This window comes from Anomaloglossus baeobatrachus, chromosome 1 (assembly GCF_048569485.1).
Source record: "Anomaloglossus baeobatrachus isolate aAnoBae1 chromosome 1, aAnoBae1.hap1, whole genome shotgun sequence".
Classification (NCBI taxonomy): Eukaryota; Metazoa; Chordata; class Amphibia; order Anura; family Aromobatidae; genus Anomaloglossus; species Anomaloglossus baeobatrachus.
In genome coordinates, this window is record NC_134353.1 from 111,775,593 (window position 1) to 111,791,060 (window position 15,468).

General features: G+C 44.6%; 1 protein-coding gene across 1 annotated transcript in view; it reads left to right on the forward strand.

Moving 5' to 3' along the window:
• The window catches only part of TBC1D1 (TBC1 domain family member 1), a 209,185-nt gene that overhangs the window by 56,065 nt on the left and 137,652 nt on the right, over nucleotides 1–15,468 (forward strand). Inside the window, exons 2-3 of the mRNA XM_075346959.1 lie at nucleotides 10,578–11,111; nucleotides 13,404–13,493. Coding sequence (XP_075203074.1) covers nucleotides 10,578–11,111; nucleotides 13,404–13,493 — 624 coding nt within the window. The remainder of the gene's footprint in view (nucleotides 1–10,577; nucleotides 11,112–13,403; nucleotides 13,494–15,468) is intronic.

Here is a 15,468-nt window from a genome sequence, read left to right on the forward strand (position 1 = left end):
ACAGACTTTGCTCTATGATATCTCGGAGTTATGACTCTACATCAGGCGCCGAGTAGTAATAGATTGTATGTGTGTATGTGTGTATGTGTGTGTAATAAATAAATATATATATATATATATATATATATATATATATATATATATATATATATATATATATATATATATATATATATATATATATATATATATATATATATATATATATATATATAGATTAATATTTATATTATATATATATATATATATATATCTCGCTCTCTTTTAGCGCCCAGCTGATGTATTGGAGTATGTGCACTCTATATCTTTTAGACACTGGCATTCATTTTTGAAGCAGGACTCTCCTCTTTGGGAAAACATTGGCAGTGTTTTCCCTTAAACACTAGAAGTCCCAGAGAGGGGTCATTTAACATTTCTACCTTTTGGAACCCAGAGACTGGTTGAATGACCTGAAGGATTTTAGCGAACATCCTATAATCACCGTCTTTTGTTCTGTAATTAAGGCCATTACTGTCGCACCACAGGAGGTTGTTGTTGTTTTCCATTGAGTTTAGCCATTTAGTGTCTAGTTAGTTCTATTCAGTTTGGACTAAGGGTCATTTGACCCTCTTTCGGGACTTCAGGGGAGAGCTTGAAATTTCTGGGACTTCTTTAAAGCACAACCCCAATGTTTTGTTGTGTGTGTGTGTGTGTGTGTGTGTGTGTTTGTTTTTTTTTTTTTTTTTTTTTTCCAGCTTTAAACCCCAGTCCGCTGTCCAAGGTCTTAATCTCTCCTTCCAGAGTATTCACCTTTTTTATTTTAACGCCACTCCGGTCACGCGGCGCCATCTTGTGAACTTATGTTCCAAGCTCCTAAGGCTCCCATAGACTTGCATTGATTTGTGACCTCCAACATGCTCCATGAAACACTGGAGCTGGCGGCATGTCACAAATCACAGGAGATTGACCAAAGCTCTTCCGCAAAAAGATAAAGCCACCGGAAGGTGAGTATAAGATTGTGGGCAGGGTCTCCTCCTGTTCACCAGAGGTGTCTCTACACAGGCCGGACAAAAGACTGTTTGGCCAGATACAGAACTGTGTTGTAGACCAGGTGTGTGGTGAGCTGCTCTCGGACCATTTATCGAAAGTACTGGATCTCCTACATTCTGCTGATCATGTTAGTGCCATATTGGGAAAGAGCTGGCATTTGCTGCTGTACTGAGAACTGAATTCTAAAAGACAGTATCGGGTGTTTCCGGCACGAAACTCTCTTGCTGAAACCATTCATTTAGTGACCTTTTCTGGATGGTTGTTGGCCACCAAAGATACAGATATCCCATTTGAATTTACAGAAGATACAAATGCCCCCTTTTTGGCTCGATATTCCTGTACTGTAGTGAATCCGTAAGTCCTGAGCTCAGGCCCGGACAGATATATTTTTGGTGGAAAGTATGCATCAATTAGCTTCTGGTGCCAAACTAGTTTAGATAGGCTGCAGCCATTTAGATTGGACTGAACTTGTTCACATGCAGTTTCTCTTTAAGCTTTGCACTCGGGTAGCCTGGTGCTGTTTGTGGATACAGGGGAAGGGGAGGTTAGCATCCTAGGTAAGTTTGTAAGTCACTGTGCTGAACCCATTGACAGGTCTGTCCATACACCCAGTGATCCTCACCGTGCACATAGAGTATTAATTGAGCCCTTGTGCTAGGCAGAGTACCCTTTGGGTAAATTTATCCAGATATCTCAGGTTACATTAGAAAGTGTCGCTGGGGCAGAACATTGGTCCTGGTCCTCCCTGGCTGGGTGTATGTTTATATTTTCTTTGTGATAACATGCATCAATTATCTTATTGCTTATTTCAATCCAGTTTGGTCATAAAAACCTAATTCCCTGATATTGTCTGCTCTCATTCCTGACCTGCGTTCTGCTGTAGACTGATGGGAACATCTCTGGTTCACATGTGCACGTACCTGAAGTGAACTGAGAATTTGGCTTGTTGGCTGTTTCCAAAAAACCTTATGTTATCTGCAACTACAGTTGGTTTTAATTACTGCACAGATAACCTCTGTATACTAAGATGTTTTTCATATACCGTAATTTTCATTTTATAAGACTCACCCCAAATATAGAGATAAAGTACAAATAAAAAAAAATAAAAAAAAAAAAATGGGGTGTGTCTTACTGTAGGGGGGCAACAACAGTGGTTAAGTGGGGGTAACATGAGGCGGGGCGGTGCTGGAGTAGGGCCGTGCTGGCTGCAGTGTGGCGCAGGGCAGTGTGGGGGTGAGATGCTTTATCGGTGGTGCGATCTTCAAATAATGCCGTCCGGAATTTTCCCTGAGAGCTCAATGACAATCCGAGAGCTCCATCTGTGCGTGCGCCGACTCCTGGCGGCACTATTTGAAGATTGCACCACCGACAGAGCATCTCACCCCCACACTGCCCTGCGCCACACTGCACCCAGCGCAGTCAGCACAGTGCCCGTTCTCCACCTCCTGGTAAGCTACATTTGGATTTTAAGACGCTCACCTCAATTTTCTCCCAAATTTTAGGAGTATGAGTGCGTCTTATCATCCAAAAAATTATGGTACCTGTATATGTGAATTTAGTACTAACCTGACCAAATATTGGTTCATGAGACAACATACAGAAGTGTGCCTTTTCAGCAGAAACACTTGTAAGTAGACTTACAAAAATGCTGGTATGTTTTATTTAGTTTAAAAAACTTTTTTTTTTTTTTAATTTTATTTAAATTTTGCAAAAAATATTTTCAGAGTTGGGTGCTTTGCATTAAGACGGGAACATCGGCAATCGGTCACTTTGGAATGTTAAATTAAAAGATTAAAGATTACAAACAAACTCTAAGAACTCAGGGCACTGTGGCCTGTAAAATTGGGGCAAAAAACTCAAACGTTACATGAAAGTGTAATTGTGAAGCCCCTCACCTGCAGGTCGCCTCAGGGTCTTCACGTGCTGGGAATCTTCTGGCAATAGGTATGTCAGGTTAACTCTAATAGGAATCGTGACGCCACTCTCTGTTTTGCGGTCAGGATGAGGGGTGACCGCCACTGCAGTTTAGCGAGCGTCTGGGGCTGATGGTATGTGCAGTTAAATGATGTGGCCTCCCGAGAGTGAGGCTGGCCCCAGGGGCTCAAGTGTAAGTGCGTAGTACCACAGGTCGCAGAAGAACTCACACACACAGTCCAGAAATGTCTTTCAGGGTTTTTACTCACTTTTTGCTGGTAGAGTGAGGCAACCCGGGCGATGCTATGATGAACCAGGTATCCTTCAGGCTGACGTAGGGGTGACTGCTGACTCTCCTTCCTAGCACTTCTTGTTTCGGACAACCCCTGACTTAGAGTACCGTGGGATTCATCCAGGGAAGTCGCGGCTGCCTTCCTCCCCTTTCTGACCCGTTTGCTGGCAGCGTGGACGAAGGATAAGATGGCTCCAGGCTCAATCCTCCTTATGGGCCCCCTTGTTGCTGCTGATGCTCGGGCTCTGTGATGGTTGGTGTGGGACTTGTTGTCCACCCCACCGGCAGGTTTAGTAGGTAGTTTAAACTTGAGCCTACTTCGGGAACCTGTTTCCCCTGCGTGTCTAGCCCTCCAGAAGTCTCCATACACGACCAGCTCGTTCCCTCAGTGTCCTCCAGACTATCTGACTTCCCCAACGTCTTTCTGTCCAGCTTCTGGTGACTGTACTCCCCCGCCAGCAGCCACTACAAGTGCAGGATCTGACTAGTGTCTGCTCACTTGCGTCTGCCCTTCAGACTCAGCTGCTCCACTATTACTCCATTGACTGCCACTGCACTCTCTCTAGCTTCCAGTCCCACTACTCCACCACTATCTGAGACGCGAGGGCTACGCCCCCTCCTGGGTCTGCCCAGGGGTCCCCTCTAAGCTGTGTGTGTCCTGGATACTTCGTGTCTGTGCGTACGCACCCTAGTCAGCCTTTGGGATTACATGTTTGTACTGACCCAGCATCGGTGCAGTACTCAGTGGTGCCTGGTCAGGTCAGGGGCGCCACATAATCATCAGCTTAAAGCTGCTTTCATCACTTGAAGTGTATGTGCTCTCACACAGGATCGGTATTTGCAGATTGCCCCAGCAGACGGTCTCTCCAATGAATCCATTTTTATTTATTTATTTTCCTTTTTTATTACAACTGATAAATTTGCACTTTTAGGCTAAGGAAACACTGCGAGTAAAACTGAGCGAGTGGAATGTGATAATAAATAGCATTCCACTCTCACCAATGTTATTCTAGCTGTTTTTTTTTTTTTTTTCTCAACCCTAATCGGACAGAGAACAATCGCAGCATGCTGCGGGTGGAATCCGATTTTGGTTTTCACTCGCACCCATACAAGTCTATGGGTATGACAGAAACATTGCACTGCACTCTCATTATACTGGAGTACTGTGCGATATATACATCAGATGATAATGGCGACTGGAAGATTAATCCCTCCGTCTCCTCCGCAGCTGCGCTCCGATCACAGGATCGTATCACAGTATAATGACACTCGGCTCACACCTGCAGCAGAGCGGGACCCAGGGGTCATTAGCATATCACATCCGATGCTAAATGCCCGTGTGTCCTTAGCCTTAAACCTATTTTATGAGATATATAGTAAATTCCTTACCCCAATATGTTTTACTTTTGTAGGGGACTAACATCACTTCGTCCATTTTAACTCTTGAAATGACCGATGTTTTAATTTAACAATGAGTGACTCTCTTGCCTAAGAAACCATTCGTCCCCGTGTCATGGTACTACTCTATATGAAGGTGCATATTATCAATCTGATTGTGTGCCACCATTTGGTGCCTTTCTAATGGAGCATAGTAAAAGCACATGGTTTTTCTTGTCTTCATAGACTTAATCAGTAATCTTTTTATACAGCGCGAACTTATTCCGCAGCGCTTTACATACATCAGGAACACTGTCCCCGTTGGGGCTACCAATCTAAATTCCCGATCTGTATGTCTTTGAAGTGTGGAAGGAAACCGTAGAACCCGGAGTAAACGCATACATCCCTTGGTGGGATTCCAACCCAGGACCCCAGCGCTGCAAGACTGCAGTGCTAACCACTGAGCCTCCATGTTCCTAAGTGACAGTGTTTAAACCAAAGGGGTAAACTCATTTCTATATTTGACATATGCTCTGGCTACGTCATAAATATATAATAGATGTGGTTCATGCCAAGCATACGGTGCATCTCTGAAGAACAGGGTTCAATAACATTCAGCTATCCGACAAATGATTGGGCATTCTGACTTCTTGACAGCTGAGAATTTCTGTCCAAGTCTTTGACAGCATCCTTCAATGAGTTCCAATCCTTCGGTGGGACCCTCATCTAACCATACATCTATGGGATATCCTTTTAACTACACGATATATATAAGAATACCCCTTTTGAAAATACCTGAAAGTGCAGTATGTACATAGTCATGGCTGAAAGTGTTGGCACATTTTGAAATTGTTCCAAAAAATTAAGTATGTGTCTCCCAGAAAATTATTGCAGTTGAACATTGTTTTGTTTTAAACATGTTTATTTCCATTTGTATTGGAACAACACAAAAAATATAGAAAAAAAGCTAGGTTGAGGTAAAGATTTTCCTGGCGTGTTCAATCTCTCCTGGTGCTCCAGCAATAGTCATCTGACCGTACATCCCATCAACCCTGATACAGTCACTCTGTGCCGCCCCGTGCTTGGCGGCAGCCGAGCCGCTCTGGTCTGGACTTTCAGTGGGTGGCTCGAGGGTCTCCGGACCCGGGGGTCCACGGTCACTCCGATCTAAAAGGGATTAGCGGCTTGGGGATGTAGGTGCACGGCCGGAGCAGTGTTTGAGTTCGTAACACCACCCATGGGTTGTGGTGAAGGTGGACACCACCGCTGCAGTTACGGGGCACCCGGGGGAGATGTTGCGCAGCAAGTTGTTAACCCCTCCGTGGGTAGGGATGGTGGCCCCGGGACCCGTTGGAGTAGTTGGGCAGTGCAGGGAGATGGGCAGCCAGAGGGCACTGGTGTACTCACGATTAGTAACACACACAAGTTTCTGGTAAACCAAGGTGATGGTGGTCGGTGCCCGCAGCCGGCTGCAGTCTGGTCCCCCACCCGGTTGGTGGTCTCTGCCTTTCTCCTGCACCTTTTGTGTGATGGTGGTCTACCTGCGCGTGCAACGTCAGGAGTCCTCTCCCCGGCTTGTAGATGTCGGAAGAGCAGTTTGCCCACAGTCTATGGCCCGTGGGATCTCTCTGCCGTGGCGATGGCTTTCTATCCCCCTTATTGGGCTGTTGTCTTCAGTCAGGACTTTGGGTGGGACAGGACCTATAGTCTTGGCCGCAATCAGTTAATCAGCTAGCCCTCAGTAGCTTCTGGACCTAGCTTCAGGGTCTGAGTACCCCCCTTTGTGCTCCGGTTTCAGAGTCTGTTCCCCGGGTCGGTACCGGCGGGCCACTACCCTGTCCCGGTCCACCACGGTTCCACCGAGCCGTCTTCCCGGCTCCTGCAGGCAGCGGCCTCCATATGCCTCCTAGCCAAAGGTGCCCGGGCTCCTACCCTGGCACCTGTCAGTCTGCTACAGGCCTGTCACACAGGCCTGACCTCCTCCACTGTACTCTCAAACTGGTCTCTCTACTTTTTCCTGCCTCAGGCTCTCTGAACTCCTCGGTGGGTGTGTCAACCACCTGGCTCCGCCTCCTGGTGTCCATCCAGCACTGAGGGGGGTGACTAGGGTTTTTGTGTTTGGCAGCTGTCACCTTGTTAGGGTCCCGCATAACACCAGTCCTCTATCTGTGACTACCTGGCTGGCCAGGGCGTCACAACTCCATGACCTTCAAATTGTGGAATCCTTCACCTTGCTAATCACTGACTGCATCAAGGTTTTCAGGGAAGTTGATAAGGTCACTATGCAGAAAATGCACCTTGATGTTCATATTAACTGAGCATGTTTGTAGCTCTCCAAGAGTTTCTGGACAACTTCGTTGTAATTGTTTGTTCGTGTATTTCCAAGAAAGTCCCTGACAAGGTCTTTGAATGATAACCAAGCATTCTTTTGGAGTTCTGACATTGTCTTGATGAAATGTTCATCTTTGAGCCGCCAAATGTTTGGACCATCAAATACAACTGCCTTCATTTTGGCATTGCCTATTATGTTATTGGTAAAAATAAAATACTTAACAGTTTAATTTAATTGGTAAAGGTTTAGAAGGAACCGGTCAGGTCCCCTATACACCCAGAACCACAAGCAGTTCTAGGTGGAGATTTCTAATTCCTCCCTAACTGTCCCAGCATCTAGTAGCATACATTAAGAAAAATACTTTTTCTAAAGATCTCTTTAAGATTCTTTGAAACCCTAATGAGAGCAGTGACGATTCGAAAGGGCATGAATTCCATTTCCCCCTACTAGACTGCCCTCTTAGCATGTTAGCACGTTCCTGTAGGCGTTTTAACATGCTATTCAATGCCCACCGTCATTGGCATGGATGATACTTGTCTTAGTCACCGCCACCTATGCCGGGTTTAGGATCAGTGCACGCATTATCAGTAATCCCCGACACTTCCACTCATGCGCACTAGACCTCTCTGAAGCCGAGATGCATCCACCCAGCTTTATAGTATGCATGACTGGAAGTATCGGGACTTGTGATCATGTGCATTGAGCCTAATCCCGGCATATGAGGCAGTGAGTACAGACAGGTATGCACATCCATGCCGACGACTCTGGACATTGAATAGTATGTTGGCATGCCCACAGGAGCGTGTTACATGCTAAGAGGGCAGACTAGTCGGGGGAACTAACGCCTTTGTGAATAGTCACTGCGCTCATTAGCATCTCATAAATAATCTTTAAAAATACTTTTTCTAAAGATCTGTGTGCTAGTGTATGCTGGAACAGTTGGGGAGGGATTAGAAATGTACACCCAGAACTGCTTGTGGTTCTGGGTGCATGGGGTACCTGACAGGTTCCTTTTAACAAATTGCTTCATAAGACCCTGTTTCATATGCAGAAGTGGAAAGATATTGTTCTTTTTCTCAACAAGGGGTTTATGTAGAATGTTTGGGTCGCCAGGTTTGAGGTCAGATCTTGGAGGCCAATTCCTCTCCACCCAATCCTTCTCACAAGCTTTGCTGTCCCACATGTACAGAAAACAAGGATACTTGACTGCTGACTAAGAAGTAAGCGTACCATTCTAAAGTCAACACAATGATCCAGTTGTGTTTGTGAAGATTACGGAGATATTAAGAGTCATTGAGTTGTTGAAATTTCACAAAGATAAACTGAATAATTGGGACTGTACCAAATAAATTGCCATTATGGAGGAGGACACAGTTTAGCCCCTTAACGACCGCGGGTAGTAAAATTACATCTCACGGTCAGCCGGGGGGGGATCCGCACACGTCAGCTGATATGTATAGCTGACGTGTGCCTAGCGGGCACTAGCAAACCTGCTATCTGCCTGTATCCGTTAACCCCTTAAATGGCTCTTTCAAAATGTGACCGTGCCACATGACCCAGTGCCCACGGTGTGTAGTTTTGACGCGTATTTTCAGAAATCTGCAGCAAAATCTGAATGTCCTTTGTGAAGCCAGCAAAGTCTATGAGAATTCAGAAGTGCTGTGCCCACGTTGCTTATTTTTCTTTTGCAGATTTGGTGCAGAAAATAAGAAATCAGCACCAAATACACAAGGTAAAAATACTTGGCCTTTCTTGATGGTACCAAATCACTCAACTCATGTTGGTAAAATCCCTTACGAACGAAGACCTCTTCAGATCCATACTCTTCTTCATCGCGGTTACTCTGTTCTTTTAGCATACTGTTCTTGAAAAGAGGGTAGCTCCAGTAAAACTGGCTCTGGGATTTCAGGTGAATGAGCCACTGGACGTATAGCTGATGGTACACTGGGATATACTCTATATTTTTTTTTTTTTTACATTGTTTTCTTGTTTACTAGACAAAAGTTACCGTCGCTGCAATGATCTCTTGGCTCTCGCAAAACCAAATGGCATTTTATGCGTTCTCTTCACCAACATCGGTAAACTCTCGATACCCTGCTTGCACACCTTGTGGTAGTCACTTGCAACAAATAGCAGTGATGCATGCTCTGAAGAAATTCTGCTAACCCCTTGTATACAGACTTTCGAAATGTGTCTCACTATATAAAGCAGCACACAACCTCTCGCCACACGGTCCCACGTGTAACTGACTGGCCAAGACCAATAACAACCTGTTGCTGGAGGCCAAGGTAGTCCTCTACCTCTCCTCTCTCCGAGGGCGGTTCACTGTTGGCCAATAGGAGAGCAGTCGTGCTAACTTTTGATCCAGCCTAGAGTTAATCGCATTAGGAGAAGGCTAGTTTCTCACATCCGGCTTTTCGACGGTTTGCCGGATTCAGCGCACGCCAGTACAGTGTATACAGTACAGTGGCAGCGCTGTAACTTCCGGGTCACATGCGTTCATGTGACCGGAGCTTGTCGTGCTGCCATTGTGCTGTATACACTGTACTGGCGTGCGCTGAATCCGTCAAACCGGCGAAAAGCCAGATGTGTGAAACTAGCCTATGCTGTAGAATAAACCTGATGTGATAAAAAAAGAAAACTAACTGCAGGTTTGAGAACAGCATGCCTACTTTAGTATGAATTGGTAGAAAAATCGAACTTGACAATTGCCTTTTCTTTTCCTTTTGATCCCCATTCTGGACTTTGTGTTGTCAGCTCTTTAGGCCATAGGAGTCAAAAAGCTAAACTGATTGCTTGCTAAACGAATGGGGCTCGGCCCATCTCATTGACTTTAAGTGGGTCCAATTAGTTCTGTAATGGTATCCACAGTTTGATAAGAATAACTGGTGATACTCACTGGTGGACACAGACAAAAATATGGCCCTTGTGCAAGAACACTATATATGGGGGGGGGTCATTTGGAAGTGGCCACCTTACTTCGTGGGCCCCTGTGCGGCTCCTGCAAAGGTTGTGTCAATGCTATGTCCATTTCTGCTGATCCTCTTCCCATCAGTTATGGCAAAATTGACTATAGAGCTGCAGTACTGTATATGTACGCAGCCTCTTTCAGACATTCATGTGGCCACGTGTGTTTGTAGCTTTTTTTTTTTTTTTCTTTTCACGGATACCATACCTACCCATTATAACCTATAGTGTTCACATGTCAGTATTTTACGAAAGCACTGTTGACAAGAGCCAATGCAAGTCTATAGGTCCGTGAAAAACCCGCACAGCACACGGACGGCATCAGTGTATGATCGTGTGGAGAAGCTTTGTCATTTATTCAGTTTACGATCCATCCATTAAAATCACTGATGGTAAAAACGGACACATGGACCATTCACCGATGACACCAGAATGTAAATGAGGCCAACGGGAGTATATTAGGAAGTTGCATATATTTCCTAGTGGAAAAATTGACCTCAGGCCGAAATTTTTTTTTTTTTTTTTGTTTAGAAAACTTGAGATTTTCATGTACAATGATCAGGCTTTAGTTAGATGGAGTTAGTCTGTAATTTGCATGGAGAAAAAAGTACGTAATTATTACTTAAGCTTTGTGTAATTTAATATAAATCATATTTTGTATTGCAGGTGCCTGAAATAATTGGCTCCATCAGACATGCTGGGAAACTAGCACGGCAAGAAGAAATCCATTCTCACTTATGTGATGGTGATGACTCCTTTTCGAAAAAGTTTGAAGTCTTGTTCTGTGGCAGAGTTATTGTAGCTCAGAAGAAGGCGCCGCCTGCCCTGATCGATGAATGTATTGACAAGTTCAACCACGTCAGCTGCAACAAACAGCAAGGCGACCACTATTCTCCTCCTCTTCCCCTTCCTCCCCAGTTAGATGCCAACCCCAGCACCGGAATCAGTTTTGGAGACAAACTACGTTCTGTTTTCCATTCGCCCTTTAATGAGGATGATAAAAATAAACCTATACGAAAATCTTACTCGCAGCCTGGATTAAGGACTAACTCGTTTAAGAGGGAATGGGAAGACGGTCGGCACAGTCTTCCAGGATCCTTTGAGGCATATGACAATTCTTTGGATTTACAAAATCGTAGTGAAGTTCGGAATTTTGTGCAGCCGACTGACATGGCGGAAAATCAGACTATGCTGTTCACGGTATGAAATGTGAGAATTTGCTCCAAATAATTTGTACAGGTGACATCATGTTAGATGGTTAGGTCACCCGAAAGTCAATATAGACACAACTTTTTGAAATTAGCCCCAAGTTTTTGGCTGTAGAGGTCTATCAAGTTATTGCCTGTTCTGAATATGCCCCCGGATTTTAGCATATCAAAAATATTCTAGTTACTGCGTATGTTCTGCACCATTCCAGTGCCATGCTCTTTACTTTAGATGCATGAAGACGTGACCTACACGCACACATGGCCATTCGGCAGTCGCAAGCCAGAGCAGTGGCATGGCGTAGATATTGATGGCCGTGGTAGTGTGGACATGTTGTTTTTGCCAAATGGTCCCCTTCTGGGACTGGACGTTTAGGTTTCAGTACGTAATGGATTATAGGCAACCTAATTCTAAACAAAGAAAAAGCCTATATTGTTGGAGATGGTTTGTTTTTTAGACTCTTCCATTATATGATGTTGAAAATATATATATATTTTATAATTTTATAAAATATAGCTCTGGCAAAAATTAAGAGACCACTGTAACATTTTTTTTTTTTTTTTTTTTAGTTTTTCTGATTTTTCTATTTATAGGTATATTTTTGAGTAAAATGTTCTTTTATTCTATAAACTACTGATGTCTCCGAATTTCCAAGCAATACATTTTGTATTCTCTGAAAAATGAGAAATGGTCAAAATAACAAAACAATGAATTGCTTTCAGACCTCAAATAATGCAAAGAAAACAAGTACATAATTATTTAGAAACCACAATACTAATGTTTTAACTCAGGAAGAGTTAAGAAATCAATATTTTCTGCAATAGCAATGATTTAGAATCACAGCTTTCATGCGTCTTGGCATGCTTTCCACCAGTCTATTACACTGCTTTTGGGTGACCTTATGCCACTCCTGGTGCAAAAATTCAAACAGTTCTTTGTTTGATGGCTATCAATCATCCTCTTGATTACATTCCAGAGGTTTTCAATGGGGTTCAGGTCTGGAGATTGGGCAGGCCATGACAGGGTTTTGATGTGGTGGTCCTTCATCCACACACTGACCTAGCTGTGTGGCATGGCGCATTGTCCTGCTGGAAAAAACAATCCTCAGAGTTGGGGAACATTGCCTGAGTAGAAGGAAGCAACTGTTTTTTTCCAAGATAACCTTGTATGCGGCTTGATTCATACGTCCTTCGCAAAGTTTATTCTGCCCAATTCCAGCCTTGCTGAAGCATCCTCAGATCACCGATCCTCCACCAAATTTCACAGTGGGTGCAAGACACTGTGGCTTGTACACCTCTCCAAGTCTCCTAACAATTAGACGACCAGGTGTTGGACAAAGCTGTAATTTAAACTCATCAGAGAAGATTACCTTACTCCAGTAGAGCTCTAATCCTTATGGTCTTTGGCAAACTTCAGCCTGGCTCTCCTTTTTGCTTCTCATGGATGAAAGGCTTTTTTCTAGCTTTACATGACTTGAACCCTGCCACTAGGAGCCTGTTACGAACTATTATTGCCATGCACTTCACCCCAGCTGCCATTTGCCATTCCTTTTGTAGGTCACTTGATGTCACCCTGCAGTTGCTGAGTGACATTTGAATAAGATGACGGTCATCACTGTCACTGAAGAGTCTCTTTCGCCCTCTGCTGGTCTGTAGCTTTGTTGTCCCCAATGTCTGATGCTTTACCTTGTTGTAATGGACTGCCGTCTTAGAAATTGTAAGGATGGAAGCAACATGATGCTCACTGTATCCCTCTGCCAAAATTGAGCCCTTTTCCTCACTCAAGACTTTTTTTTTTTTTTTTTTTTTTTTAATTTTTTCATTCCTATTACTTTTTGGATATTACTAGCACTTGTTTAGCCATCCAGCTCGTCCTATTGCAAGAAGATTAAGACCACAGGAGTTTTTTTTTTTTTTTTGTTTTTTTTTTATACTTTCCCTCGTTAATATGCCTTCGATTAGGTGATCACCTGAACCAAATCTTATTTAAGTAGAATGAGGTGCACTCTGGTTGGAACTCAGCTGACACTGGAATATAATGGCTGTCAGACGCGTAGAGAAGCTGATTTTTATAAAACTGTGCAGTGGTCTTTTTTTTTTTTTTTTGCCAGAGCTGTGTGTATAAATATGTATACACTGTGTGTGTGTGTGTGTGTGTGTGTGTGTGTGTGTGTGTGTGTGTGTGTGTGTGTGTGTGTGTGTGTGTGTGTGTGTGTGTGTGCGCGTGTGTGTGTTTATATTATATTATACTGTATTTTATTCTAATTTTTATTTTTTTTTTTCCCAGATTGGTCAGTCGGAGGTTTACCTTATCAGCCCTGATACAAAGAAAATTGTTATAGAGAAGAGCTTTAAAGAAATCTCCTTTTGTTCTCAGGTGAGTCCGTCAGTCCTGGTAAGACGATACTATGGACAGGGGTGGGATTCAGCCGGTTCTGTCCGGTTCGGGAGAACCCGGTTGTTAAAATAGCAGCCGGTTCCCCGAACCGGCAAGAAACTGCTCCGGCGATCCGGTTCCCTGTATTCATCTGTGTTAGTGTCTTTAAGACACTAGCACAAATGAATTCCCATACCTCTGCGCCGCACTTCCGGGTTCAGAGGAGCCTGTTTGCTCCCTGACCCAGCGTGCAGCCACGCGCTGATGCTGCAGAGGGGTCACGGCAGTGTGGGGAGGTAGCTCCTCCTCCTGCCATCTGTCAGTGTGCAGAGTGCCGCGGAGGACGGAAGACAGAAGAGAGGCCACCGTTGCTTGGAGTAGGTAAGCGCTCATAGAGCCGAAGATGCAAGAAGAGGGGCTGCATAAGATGGCAGCTATATGGGGAGAGGAGGCCGTAAAAGAGGGCAGCTATATGGGGAGACGAGCCGCAAAAGAGGGCAGCTATATGGGGAGAGGAGGCCGCAAAAGATGGGAGCTATATGGGGAGAGGAGGCTGCATAGATGGGAGCTATATGGGGACAGGAGGCTGCATAGATGGGAGCTATATGGGGACAGGAGGCTGCATAGATGGGAGCTATATGGGGACAGGAGGCTGCATAGATGGGAGCTATATGGAGAGAGGAGGCTGCATAGATGGGAGCTATATGGGGAGAGGAGGCTGCATAGATGGGAGCTATATGGGGACAGGAGGCTGCATAGATGGGAGCTATATGGGGACAGGAGGCTGCATAAGATGGGAGCTATATGGGGACAGGAGGCTGCATAAGATGGGAGCTATATGGGGACAGGAGGCTGCATAAGATGGGAGCTATATGGGGACAGGAGGCTGCATAAGATGGGAGCTATATGGGGACAGGAGGCTGCATAAGATGGGAGCTATATGGGGAGAGGAGGCTACATAGATGGGAGCTATATGGGGAGAGGAGGCTGCATAGATGGGAGCTATATGGGGAGAGGAGGCTGCATAGATGGGAGCTATATGGGGATAGGAGGCTGCATAGATGGGAGCTATATGGGGACAGGAGGCTGCATAAGATGGGAGCTATGTTGGAAAAGGAGCACATGGGATAAGATCTGCTGGGAAAAGAAGCCATGATGGGATCAGATCGGCAGGGGAGAGGGGCCATTATGGGATGGGATCTGCAGGGGAAAGACCACATGGGATGAGATCTGTATGGGGAAGGTCGTCCGTTCGAATTTTAGCAGGGCTCCTTTTAGTAGTAATTTTTAAAACTTGTAGAAAAAACATTTAATACAATAAGACTGACAGTGACTGGAACAACTGGTGCTAGACAGGAGAGAAGGTATAGGAGGGGAAGAATGGGAAAGAGATTTTACTTTAAATTACTTGTATTTTTTGGTTGAGGAAAGTGTTTAAATGGGTGTGGCTAACAAAATGGGTGTGGTTACAGAATGGGTGTGGTTTTCAACTGGGCGGGGTTTACAGAGAACCTGGTAAAAATTTGAATCCCACCCCTGACTATGGATGATAGAAATTCTCAAAAATCCTGAAAAATCCCAGCTTGTTCATGATCATTGAACTTCTGGTAGGACACCAGATTTATCGATGTAGATAAGATTGTCCCATTGTTAACAAACCCCAGAACTTTGATTGCTCACTCTGCGTCTCGTCTGTGCAGGGTCGGCTGTCTATAAAAGTGCCATAATGTGCTTACAACCAATGCTCACAGTATGGGGAGCGGTGCTGTGAGCGATGACCGGAGCATCTCTGGACACATCCCCATGACTGAAATCTGGCGGCTCCAAGGAAGAAATAAGATTCAGCAGGAGTGGGCAGATTTGGGATGCTATTTACCTCCAGATTAACCCTACATAGTAATAAAATAGAAAATGTTAAATGGACAGTATGATTCCCCCCCCCCAATATATCAAAGCAATTGTCAGACTTCTGGCA